The sequence below is a fragment of the Suricata suricatta genome, chromosome 9, assembly GCF_006229205.1.
Source record: "Suricata suricatta isolate VVHF042 chromosome 9, meerkat_22Aug2017_6uvM2_HiC, whole genome shotgun sequence".
NCBI classification, from domain to species: domain Eukaryota; kingdom Metazoa; phylum Chordata; class Mammalia; order Carnivora; family Herpestidae; genus Suricata; species Suricata suricatta.
The window spans coordinates 82,449,758-82,477,735 of record NC_043708.1 but is presented as its reverse complement, the minus strand read 5'-3'; the positions used below and the strand labels follow the sequence as shown (position 1 = coordinate 82,477,735).

The window sequence follows — 27,978 nt, the reverse complement described above, 5'->3', positions numbered from 1 at the left end:
TCAAACACTTAAAAAACGGTCCATTTCTTAATTATTAGGGAAATTTCTCACCATTCATCAATTTGTTTTCTATTCTGCCTTTCCTATCCATAGTTACTGTTTTGTATTTTTGATTTGCTTGTCAACATAGTACATATGTTTCTTTCCAGGCCTCTGCTAAGGAGTGAGTTTTTCTGCCCATGTACATAGGCCCACATGTATGTACATGTGCATATAAAAATTATAGTTTCTTGGTTTCAGGGAGATGACTTTGTCCTTACTCACTAAAGTCCATACCCTTCCTGCTGCTTGCGTCCCTGAGTCACCAGGATGCCTGACTCAATTCTGAGAGTAAATTTGTGAAACTTCTGTTATAGAAACCACCAAAGACACTTTAAGCAACTCTAACAACAGTGTTATAAACACGGCCCATACCTATGGTTCTTCTGCAGTGGCATTCCCAGCATGGAAACCCCTGGAGGTCTCCTGCCTCCCCATACATTCCTCTGTAAGGAAGCTCTCTAGATCACATGGGGCCTGTACTTTGCTCTGAGTAAAGTACCAGAGGGAGAAAAGCATACAAATATAGAGGAAGTAGGGTGTGAGGGTAGAGTAGTTAAGATGCCCACCCTCTGCCTGACTCACAGTTGGCAGCAAGAAGTAAAGCACATTTATCTCCCCACCCTCATCAACCCATTGCTGCTTCTTTTCTTTATTTTCTTAAAGCCCAAGGTAGTAAGTTAGTACAGAATGGGTTCTAAAGTGGGAGTGCGGGGTCCCCTGGATGGCTCAGCCGGTTAAACCTCCGACTTTGACACAGGTCATGATCTCACAGTCTGTGGATTCAAGCCCTGCATCAGGCTCTGTGCTGACAGCTCAGAGCCTGGAGCCTGCTTCAGATTCTGTGTCTTCCTGTCTCTCTGCCCTTCTGCCTCTCATGCTCTGTCTCTCTCTGTCTCAAAAATAAATAAACATTGAAGTGGGAGTACGGCTGGCCTGGGTTCTTCTCTCAGTTCTGCCAAAATCTAGCCACAAACCTGGACAAATAATTTAACTTCTCTGAACTCAATTTCTTCTGCTGTAAGCACGAGCAACTGGAGTCAATGAATGTTAAGGTCTCTTCTAGATCTGAAAGTTGACAGCTGTAATAATTTTATTATGGAGTTCATATGCTGATGACAGCTTAAAAAAATCAATAAATGTTTATTGCTCTTAACACTACTTAGGGCCTGCAGTAGTGGTTGTTATCTAGCTGCAAGAGCAAACTTCCCTCCACAAGTTCAGGTGGGATTGGGCCCCTGGGATTCTAACATTGAAACTGACAGCCTTCCCTCGCACCCAGAGGTCCAGGGTTACAACTGAAAACTCATGTATTGTGACTTGGTCTTGAAGAAGAAAATTCCATAAGGTGTGTGTGGTGATCATGATTTTTACTCTATTTTCAGTGTTACTGTCTTTCTTACACATACAAATGTAAATATATGGGTAAGAGTTGTTTATCCTTGATGTTTCATACTGTGAGACTAGGCTATATGTTTATGCTTTTTTCCCCTCAGTTTTTAACAGCTTTAGTGGTATAATTCACATGCCATGTGATCCAATCACTTAAAATGTACAATTAAATATTTTTTAGCATATTGAGAGTCATGTACCCATCACCACAATCAATTCTGAAACATTTTCCTCACCCCAGAAAGAAACCCTGGCCCCATTAGCAGTCATTCCCCACTGCTCCCAGACCCTCTCCCTGTCCCATCCTTATGCAACCATTAATCTGCTTTTTGACTCTCTATACATGTGATGTTATGCAGAACACTAATGTCCTTGGTTCTTGCTATCAGGCACATGTCATGGACCAAATGTTTGTGTCCCAACAAGATTCATTTGTTGAAGCCCCAACCACCCATGTGACTATATTTGGGAACAGGGCCTTTAAAGAGGTAATTAAGGTTAAATGAGGTCATAAAAGTGAGGTCCTGATCTGAAAGGATTAGTGTCTATAAGAAGAGACACCAAAGAGCGCACTGTCTCCCTCTGCCATGTGAGGACTTAACAAGAAGGGGGCTGTCTACATGCCAGGAAGAGAGTCCTCACCAGGAAATGAATTGGGACATCTTAATCTGGGACATCTAGCCTCCCGAACTGTGAGAAACTAAACTTTTGTTGGTTAAGTCACCCAGTCTATGGTATTTTATCATGGCAGCCCCAGCAGACTAGCAGAGCACAGCAGGTAACAATTACAGCCTGAAAGTAACTTACGGTGTCCAAGGTTACTGGCATCTTCACAGTACATGCTCCTTCCCAATGAGCACCTGTGTTAGAGTCATACCAGACCTGAAAAGGAACAGATCCTAATGAAAGAGGGTATGTGAGTAACGCTGCTCGCAGTTTCAATATTCAGTAAAACATCCATTTTTCTGGATTTCAAATACCCAGAAGGCTAATAAAATAAGGGTAATTTCTTAAAAATCTGGAAGTTTATGCTTTTAAGAAGGTCCCAAAGAACTAACCTAGTACTGTGATAGATTAAGTTGACTAAAAGGCCATTTATTTGTCCGTCTGTCCATCCAAAAATTATTTATTGAACAACCTACCACATGCCCAGCACTGCTAGGCATACATGAGTGAACAGAAAGACAGAGTTCCTGCCATCATGGATTTTAGAATTTGGTTGTCTTATAAACTTAATTTACTGTATTTAGCAGTAAAAAAGACGATGGAGGAAAGGAAATCAGTAACAAAGAAGAAGAGCACATTGCAAGCAAATAAATTATAAATGAGGTGGGAGAAAAGGAAAGTGTCAGAGAAGGAAACACCTCGGAGAAAGGCAAGTGGAAACTTGGATTGCTACTATGATATCACTTTTTTAAAGCAGAGTACAATTCACTGATAAGGTTCAAATTCCTATCTGGGAGCCTCATTGAGGAGGTTTAGTTGCTGAAGTAACAAGAAGGTCCTACAAAGTAATTTGATGGAATAAATCCTTAAGATCTGAGCAGTAGCAGCATGGAAACAAAAACCTCTTTTTCTCTCTTCTAGCCCATATAGTTTCTGGCAGCCAAGGAGTCTGTTTCGCAAGTTCACCTCCTGGGATTACCACATCCTTTGTATAGCTGTGCTGTTGAGTCTGTCACTGTCCTGCTGTGAATGTGAGAGGGCTGTGACTTGACCATCCTCAGCTGCAGTGAACCCTTACTTCAACAGGATCAACCCCAACTTGTCTCGGTGTATTATCCTTGGCTGGATTCAATTTGCTAGTATTTTGTCAAGGATTTCTGCATCTGTGTTTATGAGGGATATTGTCTTAGCTTTCTTTTCTTATAATAATGTCTTTCTTTTGAAAATTCCAGTAGCTTTAGATAAAGAGTAATAGGAATGAAAGGTAAAAGCAAAACAAAACAAACAAAACAAAAAAGCTAACTTAAATAAGATTTTGGAATTAGCCGTCTGCCATTTCCGGAACTAGTTAGAATAAGAGGTATATGGTGTGTGCTCTGGTACTATATACAAAGATCCCCAGCCTTGGAAGGGTAAATTGGTATAAAATTCCATGCAGATCAGACCTAGTGCTCAGTCACCAAGCTCACTAAGTACTTACTAAAGGCCTACTACCTGTCAGATACCCATCTAGATACTGGGGATATAAAGTGAACATAACAGATGAAAATCATTGCCCTTAAGAAGCTAACATTCTAATGGGAGAGAAAGATAATAAACAAAACATGTAAGTAAATATCTAGAATTTTAAAGGTGACAGGTTCTGTGGGAAAATTGAAGGATGAAGGTGGGCTGGAGAGTACCAGGAGCAGTGGGAGTGGTCTGTAATCTTAACCAGGAGGTCAGAGAAAAAGCTATCTGAAAAAAGACTAGAGGTAGAGGGAATGGGCCATCTAGAAATATGGGGATAAGTGACAACAAGGGATTTGGGGTAGCCCCCTTGCACAGTGTGATGTGATACTAGCTGACTGATGAGGTCAAGGGCTTGGCTCTCCTACCCAGGGCTTGTGAAGATGTAATGAGAGAAACAATCATAGAACACTCTTGGAAATGATGTTGAAGAAATATGTTACATAGTCACAACGATGTGCTTGCAATGATGACAGATCATTATGAACATGTTTTTAGTAGTTAAAAAATTAATTAAAAATGTAATTTGTGGCTAAGTCATAAGGGAGCTTACCAGGAGCCTATTTGTTAAAATCAAGTTACAAAACTCTTGGCAGAAGTGTCTGGCAGGACAATTTATTTAGCTGTTGTTGTTTACTCGGGTTTTTATTTGGCAAGAGAACCTTTGTAAAGAGCTCTCATCTTCAGAACTGCAAATTACTGGAGAAGCCAAGAGGAAAGAACATAATTCATGAACATTCTGGAGAAAAGCCAGAGTATTGCCATATCAATAATGATAAGCGTAGTGGGCTGAATGGTGGTCCCTCAAAAAGGTATATGTGCTTCCTAATCCCTAGCAGTGAATATGCCTTCCTGGGGTAACAAATTTGATCTTGAGAGTAGGAGATTATCTGGGATTATCCAGGTGGGTCCTAAATGTCATCTCAAGGGTCCTCAGACAAGAGACAGAAGAGGAGACACAGACGCACACAAGAGAAGGTGCCATGGCAACGGTGGCATAGATTAAGCAATGTGCTACAGCTACACAGCCAGGAACCACAAGGATGCAGGCAGCCATCAGAAACCAGGAGACAGGTATGGAATAGATTCTCCTTCAGGACTTCCAGGCGGAACCAACCCTGCTGACACCTTGATTTTGGGCTTCAAGCCTCCAGTACTGGGAGAGAATACATTTTTGCTGTGTTAAGCCATCAGGTTTGTGGTAATTTTTTACAGCAGCCTCAGGAAATGAAAACAGCAACCCCACAGGTAAAGCTGGCTGGAGAGAGCACGCTGGTGCTGAATGTCTCATGGTTCTGCCACGCCGGCACTTGACAGTACTGAGCAGCGAGCACGGCCTGGCTCAGCTACTTCACCACCTGCCTTCATGGTCCAGGAATATGCTGACATGGACGTCTCTCACCAGTCGGGTAACCTTCATGCCTCCTCCCCCTGCCTGTGGAGGCCTGTGGCGATGTTCCAGTGCTCGAGGACTCGCTCCAGGGTCTGTCTCCTCTGCTCTCCATTCCCTGCTCTGGTGCACCAAGTTTCTGCCCTGCCTCTTCTCCTGGCCCCTTTGCACTCATCTGTGGTCTGTCTCTGGAGGCTGCTGCTGTTACTGCTCGGGGCTCTCTGCTCGGCAGCCCATGGGCTAATCCCACCCCTTCCCTGTGCCCTGCTGGGTTCAGTGCCTTGGGCTCCAGCGGTCCAGGGTGGTTATTTTATACAACGATAATAATCAATGACAGGGAGGCGGGGGGGGGGGGGCACAAAGGAGTTCACCATTGTTACTTTTTACCCACTTAGGGAAGTGCCTAGAGACAGCTTTTAGTACCAAAAACTCAGGATTTAGACAGGGCCAGAACCAATGAGCATAGTCTCTTCTTACTTACGTTTCCCCCAGACACTCCCACCTCTTAGTAGACTGAAGATCTCTTCCTACTCAAAGCCTCTATGTGTTACCAAGGAGTCACTTACACAAGTCAAAGTATGAAGGTAAAGAACCTTTGTCCCTCCCTGGTGTTGTCACCTATTCATCTTTCTCCCCACTCTTTCACTACCTTTCTTAACCTCCGAGGTCACGATTTATCAGAATCTTCAGTTGTAGGCGTTTGGGCTGCTGTCTTCCCAACTGCATGATGCAGAAAACTATGTCCTAATAGGGGCTAATTCATCTGAGTGAAGGGAGAAGATATGACACATGTAATACCTGTGGCTGTTTGTCATTTATTCTTACCTCATTTGATCCTGGCAGAAACACACTGACTGTGGTGGCTTTTGGTTCTGTGACTGGATGAACCAATAAAGCACTTCCTGAAAAACAGAGAGGAAATAAAGTAGAATATCATTTTAAGAGGTCTGGAAGCACCCTTCTCTCCTGTGTACTTTTGTGGTTGTACAGACCACTCAACTATGAACTTTGTGAAAGTAGAGACCTTGGTGAATTGAAACAATGATTCATCAGAGAGATGCATTGTTAGAGAGGGGACCACTGCTCAAAATGAGGACTGTACTCTTACCTCTCACTACTCTATTTATGGTATATGAGGGCCATAGCGGGGTACCTTGCCATGGTCCATCACAGTCTCCTTCTGTGCACAGCTGCTCACGGGCCAGGAGTCTTCTGGAGGAGCCACAGCACTTCTCCAGGGGCGTCACTGTTTGCTGTCAGTGACTTTGAAAATGGTGAGCCTCCAACTGTTATCCAGATCTGTGTTCAGCATGGATAGGAGTGTATCCGTGGGCAATTATCATTAGGAAGGCTGGAATTCTCTTAAAGGCAATCTGGATTATTAATTTTGTTTGACCATGGCACCATATGTACATAAATTTCATCCATTTATGAATTCACTCTTTAATTCTATAAATATTTGCTGAGTTCTGGCTGAGTGCCAGGCATTATGCTAGGCTCTGGAGACAGAGTAGCAAATAAGACCGACAGTGTCCCTGTCCTCGTGGGGTTTGCAGTCAGTAAAGACAGTTATTAAACAAGTAATTACAAATTAGAGTTGGGACAAATGCCAAAAAGGCAAAAGCACAAAATGGAATGAAAGTCATGTATTAAGAGGATGACTGACTTTGACTAAATTTATGTGTAATTAGGTATTAGAAGCAATTCTGGTCGGGGAAATGTTCTCCAAGGAAGTAGCTATTTAAACTGAGACTTAAGAATGAGTGGAGAGGTAGCGTGAGGCTTTTTACATTTTAGGATTTCCACTCTTTAGAAACAGGATTCACCTTTTGGACAACTCTGTTGAGCATGGTTTCTTGAGTCCTATTCCCAAGATGATAATTGTCCTGGATTTGGTGATCAATCCTTGCTAAAGAAGAGGTCAACAATAACAACGACCCTATTTTGCATATGAAGTAAGCTCTCTGAGTCTTTACTGTATGTAACTGGATATAACGAATATAACAGTCTGGCCTACTGTTTTATACTTCCATTCCCTACAGTGGTATCATAAGGCTTACCAGTGGACCAAACAAGAACCTGAAATTGCATCCACAAATAGAATGGATTAATATGAAGTTAACAATATGAAAAGTACAACATGACCACAGAACAGAGCTATTATTCCATTAATACACTAAAAATCTTAATGACAGAATTACTTATGTTTTGGCTCTCTTGAGGTTAGGGATTATTTTAGTGCTCTTATACTAGGAAAGAGAACAAAAACATAATTGCCATATTTATCCTAATGATAATTAATCAAGAACTGCTCACCTAGCATGTATTCATCTTCCACACCAAAAGTGTTTAATTCCTCTGGGAACTCTGTCCATAGAGGCCTGAGGAAAGAAAAAAAAATTCTTACCTCAACATCATTAGATGTTTTATTACTTTTAAATCACTTATATTTTCAGTTTTACAACTACTCAAAGGAAACTGGAAAAAGCCAAAGAGCCAAGACTCTTTTCATATGATTTAAGATTTTATGCGCAATTGCTAGGATTACTATAAATTGTCATGTGAAAGAGCTATCTACTGGCTGGAATGTTCCAATGAAAGACTGAGAAATCTGGTACATACAATTTTTCTTTCCGATTGTTGAGCACTAAACGCTACTTTGAAGGCAGAATCAGAGCTTTGGGCAAGTCCAAATGCCTAACACATTCAGTGTGGACCAAATTAAATATGTGTAAAACTGTATTTTATAATGCTGTAAAATCTGTGCCATGTTTTCACACTGCCACTGGCTTCCACGCATCCTTAATTAGTATCTATATTAAACGAAAAAGAAGTGGCAACATTTTTGGAGAGTTGAGAAACAGTTGTGTGGCTTCGATTTTTTTATTGTTTTATACAACTATCAACGAGGCATTTGGACTTGTAAAGATAAAATTCTTCAAAATCTGTGTATCTGGATATCGACTTGATAGTTCTAATGCTTTTTCCAACCTCATGAGTAAAGAATATTTTTTAGTAAGAGAAACTGATTTTAGTTTATTTACTAGCCTTTGTAATGAAATATCCTTTTCCTACTGAATAGTAACAAAGCAGTAATCTTTCAGTCTGGCTCATGTCCAGCATCATCAGGGAAACTTCTAACAAATACAGACCCTGAGACCTACCCAAGGAGATTCCTGGTAGGTCTGGAGGTATGGCCTTGGAATCTATAGTTTTAAAAGGCTCTCTAGGTGATTCAGATCTGAGCCAGGTGTAGGAAGTGCTGATCTGGAAGCCCTGATGTACTATGTGTGTCTCTGTATCGTTCTGTTACTTAGAAAGTTGTTGTTTCATATCCTGTCTTCAAAATAGAATCAAAATATAATTTATACATTGGGGAAAATGTTCACCTCCAACTTGGAATGGTTTAGTCCTAAGAGTAAGACAGACCCCAAGATCAGCAGAATAAGTTGCTCTTCATGAGAGCGTGTTTGTGGGTTAAACCATGAATTCAGTTACAGTCACTTCCTTTTCCTTTGAAAAATCTGTTTCTGTCTCCTACCAGATATTAACACTTGAATTACAAAGCAGCAGGGGATCTGATTTTTCCTTGACCGTAACTCCTTGACCCTTCTCACAGTGGGTGCTCAATAATCTGATTGACAGCTGATTAAACACATGGCTTCTTTTTCTCTTGAAATCACCGTGTAATTAATTAATTGAATTCCCCAATGGCTAGGGGATTTTTCTAGTTGTAGACTGGTTGCTGGGACCCCCAACTGGTGAAGCCTATTTACCTCATGACAGGTTCGGCAGCCACGTGTGCACGGTAGAACAGAGAATACCAATAGGGTAGAAGGATGTAGCGCTGTCTGATGGCTTCTCGGATGACTCGGGTGTGTTCCTCCCCAAAGAGCCAGGGTTCCCGCCGCTTGGTGTTCATGGTTGCGTGGCCCCGGAAGAAGGGCTGGTAGGCTCCAGCCTGGTACCAACGCACTAGCAGCTCTGCTTCTGGATTCCCAATGAAGCCACCTACATCAGCTGCTTAGTCAAAGAAAGGCCGAGTTAGGCAACCAGTCTTCCAGCAAATGTTGCCCGCAGGTAAAATAAGGGCTTGACAACCGACAGGATAATTGTGCTGTATGCACACTCAAAATGACAGGATAAAACAGTGGTCTGAAATTAGGGAGCACATATTTAAAAACTCAGCCCGGTTAAGGAGCTGACAATATTCTCTTCGAATACGCTTGTCCAAAGGTCAGAGGTTTTACTGTAAAACTGACATTTCTGTTATGTTCCCAAATCCAGAAATTGAAAAATGTTGACCTGATTCAGTAAGTGTGTTTAGTGCTGGGGTAGGAGGTTGGCAACTGATCTCCTTTTGAAAGCAACAACTGAAGCAAGATAAAATTATTGAACTAAAGAAAAACATACAATCAGAATTGGAGATTAATCGAGAATGTCATGCGTGGTCCTTAAGAAGGATACATATTTATTGTATGTGGACCAATACCATAAGAAACACATCTATCAAAATGTCTGTGACGTTAAGTTGCTTCTGTTCCAACAGAAAACAAGGAGCAGCTGGAACTAGTCCTGCCAAGCACCTTCCACACTGAGATTTCTCATCCGCAGGGAATTACTAGAATTTAGGGAAGGCAGCCCATCAGGGAATCATATTTTAACTAAATTTATCTTTCCCAAGGGCATTTCTTCCTCTTTTTTTAACAGTTAAAATATGTCATACAATTTTAAGCCTGCTGAGTAAAAAGGATTTCTATAAGGCTTATCTCTGATTTGCTAAATTCTCTGTACTTCTCTCCATTTTTCTCACTTTGAAGAAGAAAAGGTATGTTTCAGGAAAAGAAACTTAGTTATCAAGAGCAGCTAAAGAAGAATCAAAGAAAGAGGGAGAGAAGCACTCACGCTCTCTAATGACTTAAAAAAATTGTTTTAATGTTTATTTGTTTTTGAGAGAGAGAGAGAGAGACAGTATGAGCAGGGGTGGAGGAGGGGCACAGACAGGGCTCCAGGCTCTGCACTATCAGCACAGACCCCCACCCTGGGCTCGAACTCACGAACTGTGAGATCCTGACCTTCTGAGCTGAAGTTACATGCTTAACCAACTCAGCCACCCAGGAGCCCCAGGCTCTCTGATGACTTTATTTCATGTCCTCATTTCAGACAAGACACAAACAGCTAGGAAGTATCCCTTCACTCTCCTCACTTTTTCCCCCATAGTTATCCCTCCCAAAGCAGCTAATGAGAAGGCTTCTGTGACCAGCTTTGATGGAGAAACATCTTGGTTTTTTATTTTCTCTCACTTCAAGCTTATGGATATCATCGTACCTCCACAGAAAGAGATCCCAGTAACGCTGAGGGTGAGTAACATAGGGATAGAAATTTTCAGGTAGCTCCATTCTGCCGTGTTGTCACCTGTCCACACAGCACCTTTGATCACCAGTAACAAGGTATTAAAAAAAATCACAAATCAGCTCATCCACTCAAATTCATAGATTCCTTATTTGACATAGACAAATTAATATAAAGGAAAACATTTCTTTCTTACATTAAAATATACAAAGTCTGATTTCTACACTGAAAAAATATTTCCTAATGTGAAAAAGAAAATGTTCTGAAACTGCACTTATTTTTGAAGTGTAACTCAAGTCTGATTTTAGGGGAAACATTAAAATAATCCTTACTGAAATAGAATTTACATATAATAAATGTACCTATTTTAAGTGAAGAGTTTGAGTTCTGAAACCTGTAACTGTCATCACAAGCAGGGCACAGACCCATGTCCATAATTGTAAATGATCACTTGGGCTTCTTTGCAGTCAGTAACTCTCCTCTTTATCCAATAATTGATCTGATTTCTAGAAATCTTTTCTAGAATTTCATATAAATGGAAACATACACTACTTTGTGCTCTAGCTTTTTTCACTCAGTATAATGTTATAGGTTATCCTTTTTATTTGCTGAATAGTATTCCATAGTATGGATCTATCAGAAGTTTGTCCAATCATCTACTGATGGACATTTGGATTCTTTGCAAATTTTGGCTATTGTGAATAAACAATATAGTGATATAAACATTTGTGTCCCAATCGCATGACATATGTTTTCATTTCTCTTGGGTAACTATCTGCAAGTGGAATTGCTGGATCTGGGTTCAGTGTATGTTGTGCACTTTAAGAAAACTTTAAACTATTTGGCATAGTGGTTGTACTACTTTTACATTATCAATATGTGACAATTTCAGTTGCTTACATTCTTGGCAACACTTGGTAGTGTGGCTTTTTAAAATTTTTTAATTAAAAATTAAACAAATTAATTTATTTAGAGAGAGAAAGAGTGAGAGGGGGAGGAGCAGACAGAGGGAAAGAGAGAGAATCCCAAGCAGGCTCCGCACTCTCAGCACAGAGCCTGATGTGGAGCTCCAACCCAAAAACCATGAGATCATGAACCCAGTTGAAACCAACAGTTGGACGCTTAACTGACTGAGCTACCTCGGGGCCCTGGTAGTGTGCCTTTTTAATTCTAGCTACTGTAACAGATGTGTAGTGCTGTCTCTCTGTGATTTTAATAAGTATTTCCCTAAAGACTATTGATTTTGAGCATCTTTTCATGTATTTATTCATAAGTCATATGTTTTCTTTGTAAAGGGTATTTGAGTACAAATATTTCACTTATTTTTAACAGTACATGTCTTTTTATTGATTTCTTTAAAAATTTTTAATGTTTATTTATTTTTTAAAGAGAGAGAGAGAGCACACACCAGCAGGGGAGGGACGGAGAGAGAGGGAGACACAGAATCAGAAGCAGGCTTCAGGCTTTGAGCTGTAGCACAGAGCCCAATTTGGGGCTTGAACTCACAAACTGTGAGATCATGACCTAAGCCAAAGTTGGACGCTTAACCTACTAAGCCACCCAGGTGCTCCTGACTTTCATTTTCTTAATTTCTTTGAAAGGGTAGAAGTTTTCAATTTTGATAAAGTCCACCTTAGCATTTTTTTCCTGTTTATGGTTCATGCTTTTTATGTTCTATCCAAGAAATCTTGTTTACCTCAAAGTCACAAAGATTTTTTTATGTTTCCTTTTAGAAGTTTTTTTGTTTTATCTTTTATACTTAAGGTCTATATTCCATTTTGAATTACTTTTTGTATATGGTAAGAGGTAAGGGTCAAGGTTCTTTCCTTCCCCTACCTCCCTACCCAGTGTTCTGACACCATTTATTGAAAAACTCCTCTTTCCATTTTCTTGGCAACTCTGTTCCTATTTAGTTAATCATATGTGTGTTGGACTCTTTCTGGATTCTTTATTCTGTTCCATTGATTTTTATGCCTATTCCTCCACCCCCACTCTATAATTTAAGAAGAGTGTTACAGACTGTCTAAGGGGCATAGTAACAGTAGCAAGAACAATAGTTAACATGTACCAAGCCCATATGGGCTTGTAGTAACTACTTAATCACAAAGTTGTCAGGTAAACACTAGTTAGCTTCATTTTAGGATGAGGGAAACAGGGCCAACAGTGGATTAAGATACACAGTTACTTAGTGATAGAGGCAGGATTTGAGCCCAGGTAGTCTGATTCTAAAGCCACTGCTCTTGATCATTGTATAGTTGATAAGAGATTATGGAGATCAATTACATACCACTAAAGAGACTCACAACAGAAAAAAATCTTATTTTACTAAATCTAAATTAGTCCTGAAGCATTTTTGTCTGTCTTCTACCAAAATGCTTTGGTAGCTATTTTTGTTTTCTTCCATAGAAATTTTAGGCTGTCCAATGGCCAGTGAAGAAAAATATTTTCAAGCAACTGTTTTATTTTTATTTGTTTTGAAGCTATTTTCTTTCATTTTTATTTTTTAATGTTTTATTTATTTTTGAGAGAGAACAAGACAGCATGAGCAGGGGAGGTCAGAGAGAGAGGGAGACACAGAATCAGAAGACAGGCTCCAGGCTCTGAGCTAGCTGTCAGCACAGAGCCCAGTGTGGGGCTCGAACCCATGAACCAGGAGATCATGACCTGAGGTGAAGTCAGATGCTTAACTGAGCCACGCAGGAGCCCGTTTTTTTTTTTTTTAAAGGTACTCTAATAATTTCTTCTTGACTTCAAATGAGACAAAATGATTTTGAAATCAACGTGGCGGCATTCTGGTCAAGGCAGAAAGTTCCTGTAAGCATGCAGATGTTTTCATGTGTCATATGGGTGTTTAGTCAGAAGCGCTCTCTGGTTATTGGTCTAAGCATAAAACTTACCACAGTAGTGTTCTCCGTAATGCCTCACTTGCCACACTTTGGGGCAGGCTGATAGTTTCACACAGAGTACTGAAGACTAGGAAGTAGGCCGATATTTAAGAGCTCAGAGATTACTTAGTGTTCATATCATTTATCTTTTTTTAATGGCCACTTATTAGTATTTTCATCAAAAATACGTGACTTTTTAGCAGGGCCTGGGTGGCTCAGTCTGTTAAGTGTCTGACTTTGGCTCAGGTCATAATCTTGCAGTCTGAGAGTTTGAGCCCCAAGATGGGCTCTGTGCTGACAGCTCAGGGTCTGGAACCTGCTTTGGATTCTGTGTCCCCCTCTCTCTCTGCCCTTCCCTTGCTTGTGGTCTCTCTAAAAAATAAAATTCTTATTAAATTAAAAAATACTTTAAAAATGTTTATTTATTTTGAGAGACAGAGGGAGAGAGAGAGAGGAGAGAGAGAAGGCACTGGAGTGGGGAAGGGGCAGGAAGAAAGGAAGAGAGAGAATCTCAAGAGAGAGAATCTGTCAGCTCAGAGCCCAATGTAGGGTTTGAACCCACAAATGGTGCTATCATGACTGAGCAGAAACCAAGAATGGGACACTCAACCAACTGAATCATCCAGGCACCCCAATACTTTACATTGTTTAGTGGTTAAAAATGATTCTTGTAGAGATTCTGGGAAATAGAGATAGGTAAAAAGAAGAAAATTTAAAAACCACTCATAATCACCAACGTACTAAACTTATTGATTTAGATTGCTATCTCTATTTTTTTTAAACAAAATTGTGATAATATACTGTAAAAACATTTAAGCATTCTGGTTTTCCCCCCCATTTATCATGATGTTACAAGCATTTGCTATTCCATTAAGGGCTACTATTTTAAATAGCCTTATGATACTCTATCATATGGATATACCATACTTTTCTAACTCTTCCCTTATTTGGATTTTCTTTTTCTGTTTCAAGAACTAATGCTGTGGTGAGCATCTCTGTACATGAATCTTTGCCTGAGATAACAATGTTGTGGCCTTTTCCAGAGTACCACAGGGGCTGGTTTTCAGGGCTGGCAGAGGAAGCCCAATAATATCTATGATACAGTAAAGGCTGGACTCTTCAAACTAGGACCCAGGCTCCTAGTTATTTATGCAAGGCCAGGGGACTTAAAATAGCCTTCCTGCTGGAAGGTGGTTACGTTGAATTAGATCTGCATCAGCTAGTAAACTGAATCCAGTTATAGATGACCCTGACCACAAGCAACAGCCAGGTCTATTTTAAGCCATATTGCTAAGTGGAACAGGTGGTTGACGGAACGTGTAAGAAGTATATTTCCCCTGGTTTACATAAATCAGATAGACAGAATCAGAGATGACCATCCCAGCAAACTGAGATACTCTGAAGTCATTCTCCCGGCATCTAAGTGGCCATTTCTTCAGTGGGAAACAAGTAACTAAACTTTATTAAAATTGATGTACTTTGTCTCACAGGACAAAAGGCATACTTCAGGGAACGTCATTTTTGCAGTCCTAGGCCTGCCCAATGGCCACTGGAAAAAAGGTATCAGAATAGCACCATATACCATAAAAATAAAAAGTTTGTTAATTTATGTTTTTAAGTCTCATCCTCTGAGCCATTCCTTACCATACTTTTGTGATCCAGCAAAGAAAGAACGTGTAAGAACAAAAGGTCTCTCCTTTCCTTTAGATCGCTGTATCAGTCCTTCTGCGGTAGCCATTTGCTACAAAGGCAAAGGAGAAAAATTTCAAAGGGGTGATTAGATTAGGGCATTGTGCAGACATCCCTAATAAGCTACTGGACATGCAAAAGTAAATAGTAGGTGGGAATGTAAAGTGGAAAATATTAAATCCATCAAATAATTTTCATAATTTCAAACTAAATTCCCCTTATTAAGAGTGGGAAAATTTCTTTGGTTAAAATAGCAATGAAATAATAGTAAATAATAACCTAGCATTATTCAATCATTACTATTGCTAAGCATTTTATAAGATTTTCTCTTATAATCTACAGAACAACTTCTCAGACCATTTTCATTGATTGGAAAAAACTGGGATTCAAAGAGGTTGTTAAGTGACTGGCTCTCGCCAACATAAGAACATTCTCTGAAGTAGTCTGGCAGTTTAAAGCAAGAGGATTTTTTTTATATTAAGAACATATCCATTATTTTTATTTTTATTTATTTTTTAAATTTATAGTTTATTGTCAAGTTCATTTCCATATTACACCCAGTGCTCTTCCCTACAAGTGCCCTCCTCCATGACCATCACCCCCCTTCCCCTTCCCCCCTCCCCCTTCAGCCCTGTTTGTTTTCAGTATTCAAGAGTCTCTCATGATAGCAAGAGGCTTTTAAAGAAGTAAACACATAATCCGAACAGTGCTATATATAGCCAGTGACTCCCACTGGAAAATACCAATTGATGGGAAAGCCATAGGAACACAGGATGAAAATAACAAAGAACCATGGATATCAATAGGGGCAAATGACTGACATATGTTTTGGATGTGATTGGCAAATGGAAGACAATTCTATCCTCTTCTAATGAGAAAGCTAAGTAGTTAACTAAGGCTTTCTGCATTTAAAAACTTCTGTGTTCTAAATCTTGTTCTTATAGTATGAATATAAGATTTGTGAGATTTCAAAACATTTAATTGCCTTTGTTTATGTATTTACACATTGCCTACCCTACTTCAAAAAAAAGTTTTGAAGTATTCAATGTCATTTACTAATGACTCCTGTCAGAGAATATGTTTCTCTGCTATCATTAATCTCATAATGTCTATAATTCATCAAATTCATTATAGAAAGAAAAGGTGCAAAGGTAGAAATAAGTCCTATATTGGCTACAGCCTGATAACACTCACAAAGAGAAATGAATAATATAATATGGCTATTATATTCAATATATTATGAACCCAAAAGGAAGGGCATATGGGTCCATGTGACTTCTTTATGGATGTCTTACCTGATAAAAACCATAGATATTGTGAAGTTCCCTGTGCTCCCAATTGCCATGATGAATGGCATTCTTCTGCATGGTTAGCTCTGGACCTCTAAAGACAGAGGGCTCATTCATGTCATTCCATATGTAGAGGATGTCAGTAGACCCCTAAGAAGTAAATTTCTTTCTTGGTCATGATTGATGATGTTAATATGATAGCCACCCTCTTCCTCTTTCATACTCCGTTTATTATTTATTATGTTTATTATCTATGCTCTGTCTTCTGTTTCAGTGCTACAATAAAAGGTCCACAGGGCAGGGAATTTTACCAGTTTTGCTCATAAACACCTAGAATAGTACCTGAACCACAGAAAGTTCCCAATAAGTATTTGTTGATGAATGAAGGAATGCTGTACTGTATTTTCTGTGAAATACTGCCCAGCAGGTACACTCCAAGACCTACCCTGAGAACCCCTACAGGAAACGTTGTGTGAATCTTCATAGTTAGGTCCTATAACATCCATTATCTGTTGCAACCTTTTTTTTTTTTTTTTAAGTAACCTCTATGCCCAGCATGGAGCCCAATGAAGCGCTCCAACTCATGACTCATGACTGTGAGATCAAGACCTGAGCTGAGATTAAGAGTCAGATGTTACCTGATTGAGCCACCCAGGCACCCCAGCAACTCTTAACTAAGGAATTATAGCTGTCCATGATAAGATTCTGCCTTCTCTCTAATACTCTGCAAGATTTGACAGGTAAGATACCTGTTTGGTAGCATGGTCTAGAGTTTGTGTTCTGCATAGAATTGTTCAGTTTAGAGTGGGAAAGGGCTTTTGAGTCATCTAGTTACCATAGTGTGGAAATCCCTTTTATAGAATCTTGGTCTCATAGCATTGGACTCAGGGAGTCCTTCAGGCAGCTCATTCCATTACTTTCTAGAAGTCCTGCTCCTTGTAACATCCTGGCCCTGTAAGAGCCCAAATGTCTATCAACTGATGAAGGGATACAGAAGATGTGGTATATATATATACACATATATATATATACACACCCGATGGAATATTACTTGGTTATAAAAAGGAATGATATCTTGCCATTTGCAACAACGTGGATGGAACTAGAGTATATTATGCTAAGCGAAATAAGTTCATCAAAGAAAGACAGATATCCTATGATTTCATTCATAAGTGGAATTTAAGATACAGAACAGATGAACATAAGGGAAGGGAAGCAGAAATAATATAAAAACAGAGCGGCAGACAAACCATAAGAGACTCTCAATATAGACAACAAACTGAAGGCTGGTGGTGGGGTGTTGGGTGGGGAGAAGGGCTAAATGGGTGAGGGGCATTAAGTGGACGCTGGATGGGATGAGCATTGGGTGTTATATGTAAGTGATGAATTACTAAATTCTATTCTTGAAATCATTATTACACTATATGTAAACTAACTTGAATTTAAATTAAAAAAACAAACTAGTTTAGTGGTTAAGACTTGGGCTTGGGAGACAAACAGACTGAGTTCAAATCTTAGGTCCACCACTTACTAATATGACTGAATTTCGCAGGGTTTTAAACTTATCCATACATCAATTTCCTCATCTGTGGGATTAAAGTTTATTATAGTTTCAACCTCAGAGGTTACTCTGAAGATGAAACAGTAAAAGGTACATAAAGTGCTTAGCATCATTATTATCCTCCTCATAAAGGATTGAAAACCACTCTCTAGAAGTGGCCGGTCCAGTTCTTTCTTATTTTTTATATATTTCTTTTTTATCTTTAATATATTTTATATATTTCTTATAATATTTTAAGAATTGATTTATTATTACACCTTACTTTTCTAAAATTTCAAGTCTTATCACACCTTACTTTTTTTTTTTAAGTTAATTTTTGAGAGGAAAGCATGAGCGAGGGAGGGGCAGAGAGAGAGGGGGACAGAGGAACCAAAGCAGGCTCTGTGCGGATAGCAGTGAGCCTGACATGGGGCTCGAACTCATGAACCACAAGATCATGACCTGAGTTGAAGTTGGACACTCAACCGACTGAGCCACCCAGGTGCTCCATACCTTACTTTGAATGTCACATTATACTTTGCAAGATACTTTTTTTTTTTGCTCCCCTTCCCCCCCCCCTGCAAGATACTTTAAAAAAAATTTTTAATGTCTGTTTTTGAGAGAGAGAGAGAGAGAGAGAGAGAGACAGAGCACGAGTTGGGGAGGGGCTGAGAGAGAGAGGGAAACAGAATATGAAGTAGGCACCAGGCTCTGAGCTGTTAGCACAGAATCCGACGCAGGGCTTGAACCCACAAATCATGAGATCATGACCTGAGCCGAAGTCAGACACTTAACTGACTGAACCACCCAGGCGCCCTATACTTTGCAAGATATCTCACATATATCATTATCATCATCTTTAAATAAGCTATAGAATATTATTTTATGTAGTAATTTGAATATATATTATTATTAAGTACTTTGATATGTCACAGAGTCTATTATAACGGAAGTAGAAATCACAGCTTTTGTGCGCTTGGTAATATATATGGCACCTCTCTGGCACCACCAAAGTCTGTAATGTGGTTGCCATCTTGCGTTTTCATCCCAGTATTACTTATCAAGAGCTACTCAATGAAGCACGCATTCTATTCAATCACGGCTTTCCTTCTTTCATCCTCCCAAGTAACTAGAAAAGAGCAAAAGAATAAAAACAAACCTGATAAGCAGAGAAAGTGAAAAGACTTGAATACCACTCTCTGACCTTGGGATTGGTGAAATCCAGGTAAGAGGAGAGACCTGTAGAAGCAGAAGAGTAGACAGACTGTGAGAAACAGTAAGATGCGTTGTAGAGAAGGTGTGAAAACTGGGTAATCACTGGGCATCCTAAACGTAAGGTAGTTGATACAGAGGTGTGGTTTGGCAAGAAGTACATGAAGGCAGTGCTGGACTCCAGTGATCATTACTAGAGTGGCCCGGGGGAATGAACAAGCATCCAGATGGAGCCTGTCCTTTGCTCATGGCCCAACAAAGCCCACATAAGCATGGCAAATATCCTCGAGTGACCCTTCCATTCTTAAAGAGAATGAAGAAGTGTTCATGAGTGGTATAAAGGGGGAAAGGAATGCATGGGGTTTCTCTGCAGTACATGGATTTGTGATGGAGTGCTAGGAGATGATAAGACTGGTGATTCCCGTTTGTCCTCGAGTTTCTACCAAGGCTTCAAACTAATGCCTTCTGAAATAAAGAACCCACAGTTGCTGAAGGCAGCTGAGGTCACTTATGAAAGTCTGGGAAGTCAAAACTAGGGGCTAACATGGCATTGACAGAGAGATCAGATGACACTTTTTCTTTTCTTTTTTTCCTCTTCTCCTTTTCTCATTTTCTCATTCCTTGGGCTTTTGCTTTCATTTGCTTGGAGTACTATTAAGGCTTGTCTGTTTTTTTTTTTTTCCATTCCTTCATTGACTGATAAGAACACTGTACCAGGTGTTATGGAAGATACAAAAGAAAATCTTTTTCTTAAAGGTGCTTACACTGTGGCAAGAGACATCCATAAGAAATGAGGTGATGGCCATGCACTCTTTATTAATTGGGACTAAACACGTGGAATAGTAAGCGTATAAAGTGCTATCTTACCAGGCCAGCATACCCCTTCAAAGTCTCCTCCTTCATGATTCCTCACAAAGAAACCCCGTTCTTTGGCCTCAGCATACACTGAGTAGTCTGGATCAATCTTGATATGGGGGTCACTGATGACCACAAGCTGTCAGGACATAGAGGTTTGAAGAGCTCATCAGCTTCACAGGAGTTATATGTTGGTTTTTATGCTTTTCATCATAGTTTTGGGGTTCAAATTTTACTCAGAAATAACTACTAGTATTAAAATATTTAAGACACCAGTAAAACCAAATAACTTTTCATACTTATGGAAATACAAATTGGTATCAAAACTATGCCAGTGTTCTTATATAATTATTGTTTCCCAACCAATACATGTTCTCACAATAGCAGTTATTAAGCTTATGTCTGAGGTGCTGGGTGCTACACATAGAGGATTAAGCCATCCTGCTTCCTAGACATCTAGAAGCAAATGACAAAAGCAAACATGAAAGAAAACAAGAGAATAGAATGTTAAAAACACCCCCCCCAACCCAATGGTACAGGTATAATTAGGAAGGAGGTTTGAGAAGAGCTGTCATCACAGCTCTGTGCCTCTAGGATCTCTCTACCTTTCTAATATCATCACCTCCTACTCTAGGACCTCAAAGCCTTTATTTGGCTAGACCAACCTTGTCATCATCCTACCTCAAATCTATTCAAATCTATTCTGCACACTGAAGTTTAAATCTCCATTGCTCAAAAACTTTAAAAACACTTTTAATTGTAGTACAATATACATAACATAAAATTTGCATCTTAACCAATTTTAAGGGTACAAGTACATACATGGTGTTGTGCAATGTCCAGAACTCTTTCCATTTTGTAAAACTGAAACTCAGTACCCATTAAAAATAGTGAATTCCCTCCTGTGTTCTGTCCTAGGCAACCACCATTATTCTTTCCATCTGTATGATTTTGACTGCTGTAGGTATTACAGATTGATGAAATCATAGTATTCATCTTTTTTGTGACTGCCTTATTTCACTGAGTATTATGTCCTCAAGGTTCATCTATGTTGTAGCATATATCAGAATTTCCTTCCTTTTTAAGGCTGAATAATATTCCATTGTATGTATTTACCACATTTGGTTTACCCAGTCATATGCTGGACACTTGGATTGCTTTCTCTTTCAGTTATTGTGAATAGTGCTGATATGAACATGGGCACATAAATTTCTGCTCAAGTACCTGCTTTCAATTTCTTTGAGTATATACCTGTAAGTGGGGTTCCTGGATCATATGGTAATTGTACTTTTAATTTTTTGAGGAACTGCCAAACTGTTTTCTGTAGTGGTTGCAACATTTTACAGTCGTTTCCCACTGTCAGTGTTCCTATTTCTGTACCTCCTTACTTGGTATCTTCTGTTTTTCATAGTAGCCATCCTAATGTATGAGGCGGTATCTCAATGTGGTTTTGTTTGCATTTTCCTAATGATTAGTGATGTTAAGCATCTTTTCTTGTGCTTGTTGACTATTTTTGTATTTTCTTTGAAGAAATTCAATGAAGTCCTCTTTCCAGTTTTTAATTGGGTTGTCTGGGTTTTGGTTGTTGAGTTGTAGGTATTCTTCATATGTGATTCATATTAACCTCTTCTTCAAAAACTTTTAATGTCTCCAAATGTATACAAAGCAGCCTACAATAAGGTCAGATTCCCTACTACTCAAACCTTGCACAGGCCTTATTTCTTGGCAAACCAATCTGCAGACCGTTTTCCGAACACACTGGGGGCTTCAGCCTCTGGCCGCACTGCTTCCTCCCTTCCCATTTCTGAGCTAGTTGGAGTGTCAGACTTCAGAGCTCATCTAAAATGCACAAAGCCCAGCTTGACTCTAGCTGGATGCAATCTTCTCTTAGTTCACTCCTGACCTTAACTTTTCTCTGGCTGTTATATTATTGCCCTACATTGTGGTTGTTGTATACTTGCCTTTCCTCCCACTCACCACAAGACCCCAAGGAACTCATCTTTGCATTCCCTTCATCTTTAGCACAGTATTTTGAACATCCAATGGCTTCAATAAATAGTTGCTTAGAATAACATTGTTTCTGGAGTCAGGCAGATCAGAGTTTAGATTCTTGTCATACTACTTATTTGTTATGTGCCTTTGTGAAATATAAATATAAATATATGCTAAGCCTCAGTTTCTTCCTCTGAAAAATGGGCTAACAAGATCTACCTCATAATTTTGTGATGACTGGATAGAATAATGTGTTCTATCAAACTCTGTGACCCATAGTAAGTGCTTGCCAAATGGCAGCTATTTATTAACTGGGAAATTAGGAGTTACCAGGATTGGCTCTGGTCACCTGTGAAAGGCCTGAGGCTCAAAGGAATGGATGGAAAAGACAACTTTAATCTCAAGGAGAGGGACTGCAAGGGATCCATTTATTTGAAACATCTATGGTTCTCTCCTCTTTCCTCTCAATTTTTTTCCTCTTCCTCCTTCTATTCATTATTGCCACCACTCCACCCCTGTATTATTTTCCAGTGTCTTTCTTCCCCTCTCCATTTTCTATTTCATTTTTTATGTTTTTTTTTAACTTATTTTTGAGAGACAGAGAGAGAGAGCATGAGCAGGGGAGGGTCAGAGAGAGAGGGAGACACAGAATCTGAAGGAGGCTCCAGCCTCTGAGCTAGCTGTCAGCACAGAGCCTGATGTGGGGCTCGAACCCACGAACTGTGAGATCATGACCTGGGCCGAAGCCGGAAGCCAGACACTTAACCGACTGAGCCACCCAGGCACCCTCCATTGTCTATTCCAGTTCATTCCTTGGCCAGATTGACAGGTGGAGTCCATCAGGGAAGCATGCAGGAAAAATGGGTGTGATGAGGAATCTGACTCCATTTTTGATGGACTATTAAGAGCTCTCTAGCCCCACCACTCCCCTTTACCATTCTGCCCACATCTGACAAAGAAAGCCCTAATTCTCCCTCGTTGGATACCAGCAGGAAGTTCAAACCACACAAGTCCCAGGCGTGAACAGAAATCCTCACCCCAGTTTAAACCTCCAACTGCCACAAAAGCTGTGCTGTCTCTGTTCCCAGCTCTCTCGAGACATCTTGAGACCAGCCTGGGAGTCAGCCTGGGAGCCAACCCTGCTCCCCCAAGAATGCCTATATGACTAAGCTTTTCAGACCCTCTTGGTGTCAATGTGATGTCCTTAATCTCGAGATTGATATTGACATCAGAACCAAATTATGCTGTTGGGGTATCATCACATCACAACAGGATGGCCACAACAAGTGAGACTGAATGCTAGGCCCCTTTATCCTGTAGGGACCTCGACACCTAGAGCAGGGACGGATGGTGTGACCATCTTTCCACCATTGTTTTCCTGTTATCACAGTTACAATTACATTTGAAGGTACTATTTCCATGGCCATTTTTTATCAGATGGCTCTCTTCTACCAATGTGCCAGAGCAAGTTTTAAATTTGAGAAAAAAAGCTTGGTGATTAAAAGGTTTCAGAGTGTCGGCTTATTTTACCTTACGTTTTTTGTTTCTGAGGAGCTCTTGCATCCTTTTGGGGTTTGGGAATCTTTTCTTGTCCCAGGTGAAGTACCTTTTGCCCTCAGTATGCTCTATGTCCAGCCACATGACATCGTAAGGAATGTCATGCTCATCAAATCCTGCATCCACTGCTCTTACATCCTGCTCATCCTCATAGTTCCAGCGGCACTGATGGTACCCCAGGGAGAAGAGAGGGGGCATGGCTTGTGTGCCTGAAAGTGGAAGATGACAACTGAGCCAGCTACCATCACAACGATAATTACACATTTGATAAATGTTTCCTGAATATCTAAAGGGTCTAGCACTGAGCTTGGTACTTAGAATATCAAGGAGAAAAAAAACATCGTCTTTATTCTCAAGAAAGTGATAATTTGGCTGATGAGGCAGGTACAATAATTAAGTGCTCTGTTCTGAGGTATAACTGCTATGTTAAAGGTATCAGCCTAATATTATGGGAATACGGAGGGGTTAATACTGCCTGCACTCAAGTGTGGAGACTTGAAAGGTTTCACAGAGGTAGTAACACTTGGTTTTGGACCTTGAGGAATAAGTAGGAAGAATCTACCAGAGAGAATGTATAGAGCATTAAGACACAGGGAAATGAAAAAGACAAGGAGGCAGAGGAATGCATGATAATCTTAGGGAAACATAAATAATCCAGGGCAGTTACGTTGTGAGAGAGACCAGTAGAAGATGAAACTGGAGAGGGTCAGTTTGTAAGGGGTCATGTAGTTCAGGCTAGGAATTCTAAATCTTCTCTTAGGGGAAGTCATCAAAAGTTTGGCAAAATGTGACCTTAGCATACCTATGTTTTAGAAAAATTAGGGAGCAGTGTTGAGACGGACTAAAAGAGAAAGAGATTAAAGGCAGCAAAAACTGTCAATTACTATCAAAACATTTACTGATAACATGGTGGACTTCTGGTCAACCACTTGCATTTCTCTTTCCCCTCCTAAAGTCCCACTAAAATCAGAGTAAAGGGGGAAAAAATAAAGCTACGAGAGTAAGAAGAATGGGAGAGGAGTAATTTCAACAAAATTTTGGAAAGTGGGGGACAGGGAAGGGGTGGTAACTGGTGAGCAAAGCGAGGGAGGTTCTCACCAGAGTGAGATGCGAAGAGCTCATCTGTGCTCTCAGAAAACTCCCAGAAAGGAGATTTACCCCAACTTCCACCCCCAATACTAGAGTGCTTCAAGGCAGAATCTTATTGAAAGCCTCCAAGATTAGAAGGACCCACATATAGAATGAAAGAATCTCTGAGAAAACAGGGACAATACTGGAAACCAAAGTGAACATCAAAATATTTCATTAGAGATGAAAAAAGATACTGAAATAAGACTAGTATAAGATACTGGAAATAAAGAATAATCATAGGAAAAGAAATAGTATTAAGAAATTAGAAATACAGCATAAATGGACGGTCTAGAAGAAAAAACTGAGAAAACTTAGAAAATAAGTGAGATTATAAGATCTGTACAGTAGAAAGAGAAAAGGGAGGGGAAGAAATCAAAAGAAAAATCAAAGACTGCTGACCAAAACGGAAAGACACAATTCTCAAGGCTGAAAGAGTCCACATCTAATACCCAGCACAATGACTATATAAAAAATATCTATATCGTGGTACCTCGGTGGTTCAGTTGGTTAAAGTGTCTGACTCTTGATTTCAGCTCAGGTCATGATCTCACAGTTAGTGGGTTCAAGCCCTGAGCTGAAATGAAAAAAAACTTTAAAAAAAGATCTGTATCAAGGCATTTTATTGTCAAATTTCAGAAATTCAGAGTATCAGAAATTTCAGAACATATTTCAGAGAGAAAAGACATCATATGCAAGGAAACAGAATTCAGAGTGATTTTGGAGCAAGAAGACAGAAGGAAATAGAGAATTTTTAAATTAATTTTCAAGTTAGTTAACATATAGTGTATTCTTGGTTTCAGGAGTAGAACCCAGTGATTCATCTCTTACATGTGAAACCCAGTGCTCATCCCGCAAAGTGCCCTCCTTAATGCCTGTCACCCATTTAACCCACCCCCCTCCAGCAACCCTAAGTTTATTCTCTATATTTACGAGCCTCTTATGGTTTGCTTCCCTCTCTGTTTTTATCTTATTTTTTCATCTCTTCCCCTATGTTCTTCTGTTGAGTTTCTCAATTTCCACATGAGTGAAATCATATATCTGTCCATTTCCATCCATGTTGTTGTAAATGGCAAGCTTTCATTCTTTCTTACCTCTGAATAGCATTCCATTGTAAGTATATACCCCATCTTCTTGATCCATTTACCAACTGATGGACATTTGGGCTCTTTCCCTACTTTGGCTATTGTTGATAGTGCTGCTACAAACATTCGAGTGTATATGCCCCTTTGAATCAGCATTTTTGTATCGTTTGGTTAAATTTTTAGTAGTGTCACTGCTGGATCATAGGGAAAAATAATTTTACTTTTTTAAAAGAATATTTATTTTGAGAGAAATAAAGTGTGTGCATGTGGGGGGCAGGGCAGAGAGAGGAGAAAGAGAATCCCAAGCAGGCTCCATGCTGTTAGTGTGGGGCTTGATCTCACAAACTGAGATCATGACCTGAGCCAAAATCAAAAGTCAGATGCTTAATCCACTAAGCCCCTCACCAAGAAATAATTTTCAATCTAGCCAAATTGTCAAGAGTGAATGTAGAAAGGAAGATGTTTTCACACCTGCAAAGATGCAAAAATGTACCTCCAAGGCACACTTTCTTAGGAAACTACCAGAAGATGCTACAAACAAAAACCAAAAACAGTAAGGTAATAAACCACAAAAAAGAAAAACATGGAACCCAAAAGAGGAGGCATGGAACACCAGAAAATAGTAAACAAAGGCCCAAGGATGACAGCTGTGCAGGGATCCTAGACAGTAACAACCTAGAAGAGGGCAGGACAGAGAAAGCTGGGAGGGAAGTCTACAGTGAGAAAAGTGGGATGGATAGAGTATGTGACACCCTTGAGCATCTGAAAAGTATAAACACTAAATACAGATTTAACTAAACATTTTGATATAACAAAATTGGGAGAGAAGATGGTGGGAAGGGTTGTTGTTAATTCCTCATCAAGAGTCAGCAAGTGATCTATAAACTTAAAACTTGGATTCTTTCAACATGGTGGCAGACCGACTGTTTTTTGAAGTATCCTCCTATAAACAAGGCTTATTCTCCCTAATAACAGTGTTATTTCAACAATGTTGAAAGGGACTATTGGTAGGCCTTGACAGTACTTATTCCTATATATGTGTCTTTGCATATCCATAAATTTTTGTTTTTTCTCCCACCAAGGCTGGAATCAAATTCTTCTCCCCTTGAACATGGGCTGGACCCAGGACTGTGGCAAAAGAGAACATAAAAGTTGCCATTTTAACCATTTTAAAGTGTACCATTCAGTGGCATTAATTATATTCAGAACGTAGTGTAAACATTAACACTAGCTATTTCCAAAACTTTTATATTACCCCACCCATAAACTTTAACCATTAAGCCATAGCTTTCCAATACCCATCCCACCCTCCAGCCTCTGGCAACTGCTAATCTACTTTTGTCTTTATGAATTTGCCTATTGTAGGTATTTCATGTAAGTAGAATCATACAATATTTGTCCTTTTGTGTCTGGCTTACTTCATTTGAATAATGTCTTGAAGGTTCATCCATGCTGCAGCAGGTATCTGAATGTCATCCCTTGTTATGTAAGTGAATTATATTCCATTTTATGTATTTAACACATTTTGTTTATCTACTTATCTTTGATGGGTACTTGTTTCCATCTTTTAGCTATTGTGAATAGTGCTGCAATGATCATTGGCATACAAGTATACCTTCAAGTCCTTGCTTTCACTTATTTAGAGTGTTCTGAGGAGGAACAGAACCAACAGGACATGTGTGTGTGTGTATATATTTCTACATTTATAGATAATGACTTTAAGAACTGGTTCATGTGATTATTACAGACTGGCAGACCAAAGACCCAGGGAAGGGGCAGCTTACTAAAGAAGTCAGTCTGGAGACAGATTTTCCTTAGAGACCCATAGTCCTTTTCTCTTAACGTTTTCAACTGATTGGATGAAGGCCACACATTATGGAGAGTAACCTGCTTTATTCAAAGTCTATCATGTAACTAATAGTACTGACAGATAATCTCATGTAAAAAATACCTTCACAGTGACATCTAGACTAGTGTTTAACCAGATATCCGGGTACTGTGACCTAGACAAGTTGACACATTAAATGGTATGTTTAGCTCTTTGATTAAATGCTAAACTGTTTCCACAGCAGCTGAACCATTTTCTGTTCCCACCTGCAATGTATGAGGTTCCAGTTTCTCCACATCCTCTCCAATAGTTACTATTTTCTATTTAAAAAATTTAGCCATCCTCGTGGGTATGAAGTAGTATCTCATTGTGGTTTTAATTTTCACTTTGCTAATGACTAATGATATTGAGAAATTTTTCATGTGCTTGTTAACCCACTTGTAGATCTTTAGAAAACTGTCTATTCAAATCCTTTGCCCATTTTAGAACTGAGTTATCTTTTTGTTGTATGGTTGTAAGGATTCTTTATATATCCTAGATACTAGATTCTCATCAAATGTATGATTTGCA

General features: G+C 39.6%; 1 protein-coding gene across 5 annotated transcripts in view; it reads right to left on the bottom strand.

Annotated features, from left to right (window-relative positions):
• Window positions 1-27,978, bottom strand: part of GANC (glucosidase alpha, neutral C) — a 69,248-nt gene that overhangs the window by 6,763 nt on the left and 34,507 nt on the right. For all 5 annotated transcript variants that reach the window (XM_029952958.1, XM_029952956.1, XM_029952957.1 and 2 more), the window contains 10 exons: window positions 23,341-23,576; window positions 19,831-19,957; window positions 18,911-18,990; window positions 16,218-16,361; window positions 14,878-14,974; window positions 10,325-10,426; window positions 8,773-9,016; window positions 7,313-7,377; window positions 5,822-5,898; window positions 2,239-2,313 (listed from right to left, as the gene is read on the bottom strand). In XM_029952958.1, coding sequence (XP_029808818.1) covers window positions 2,239-2,313; window positions 5,822-5,898; window positions 7,313-7,377; window positions 8,773-9,016; window positions 10,325-10,426; window positions 14,878-14,974; window positions 16,218-16,361; window positions 18,911-18,990; window positions 19,831-19,957; window positions 23,341-23,576 — 1,247 coding nt within the window. The remainder of the gene's footprint in view (window positions 1-2,238; window positions 2,314-5,821; window positions 5,899-7,312; window positions 7,378-8,772; window positions 9,017-10,324; window positions 10,427-14,877; window positions 14,975-16,217; window positions 16,362-18,910; window positions 18,991-19,830; window positions 19,958-23,340; window positions 23,577-27,978) is intronic.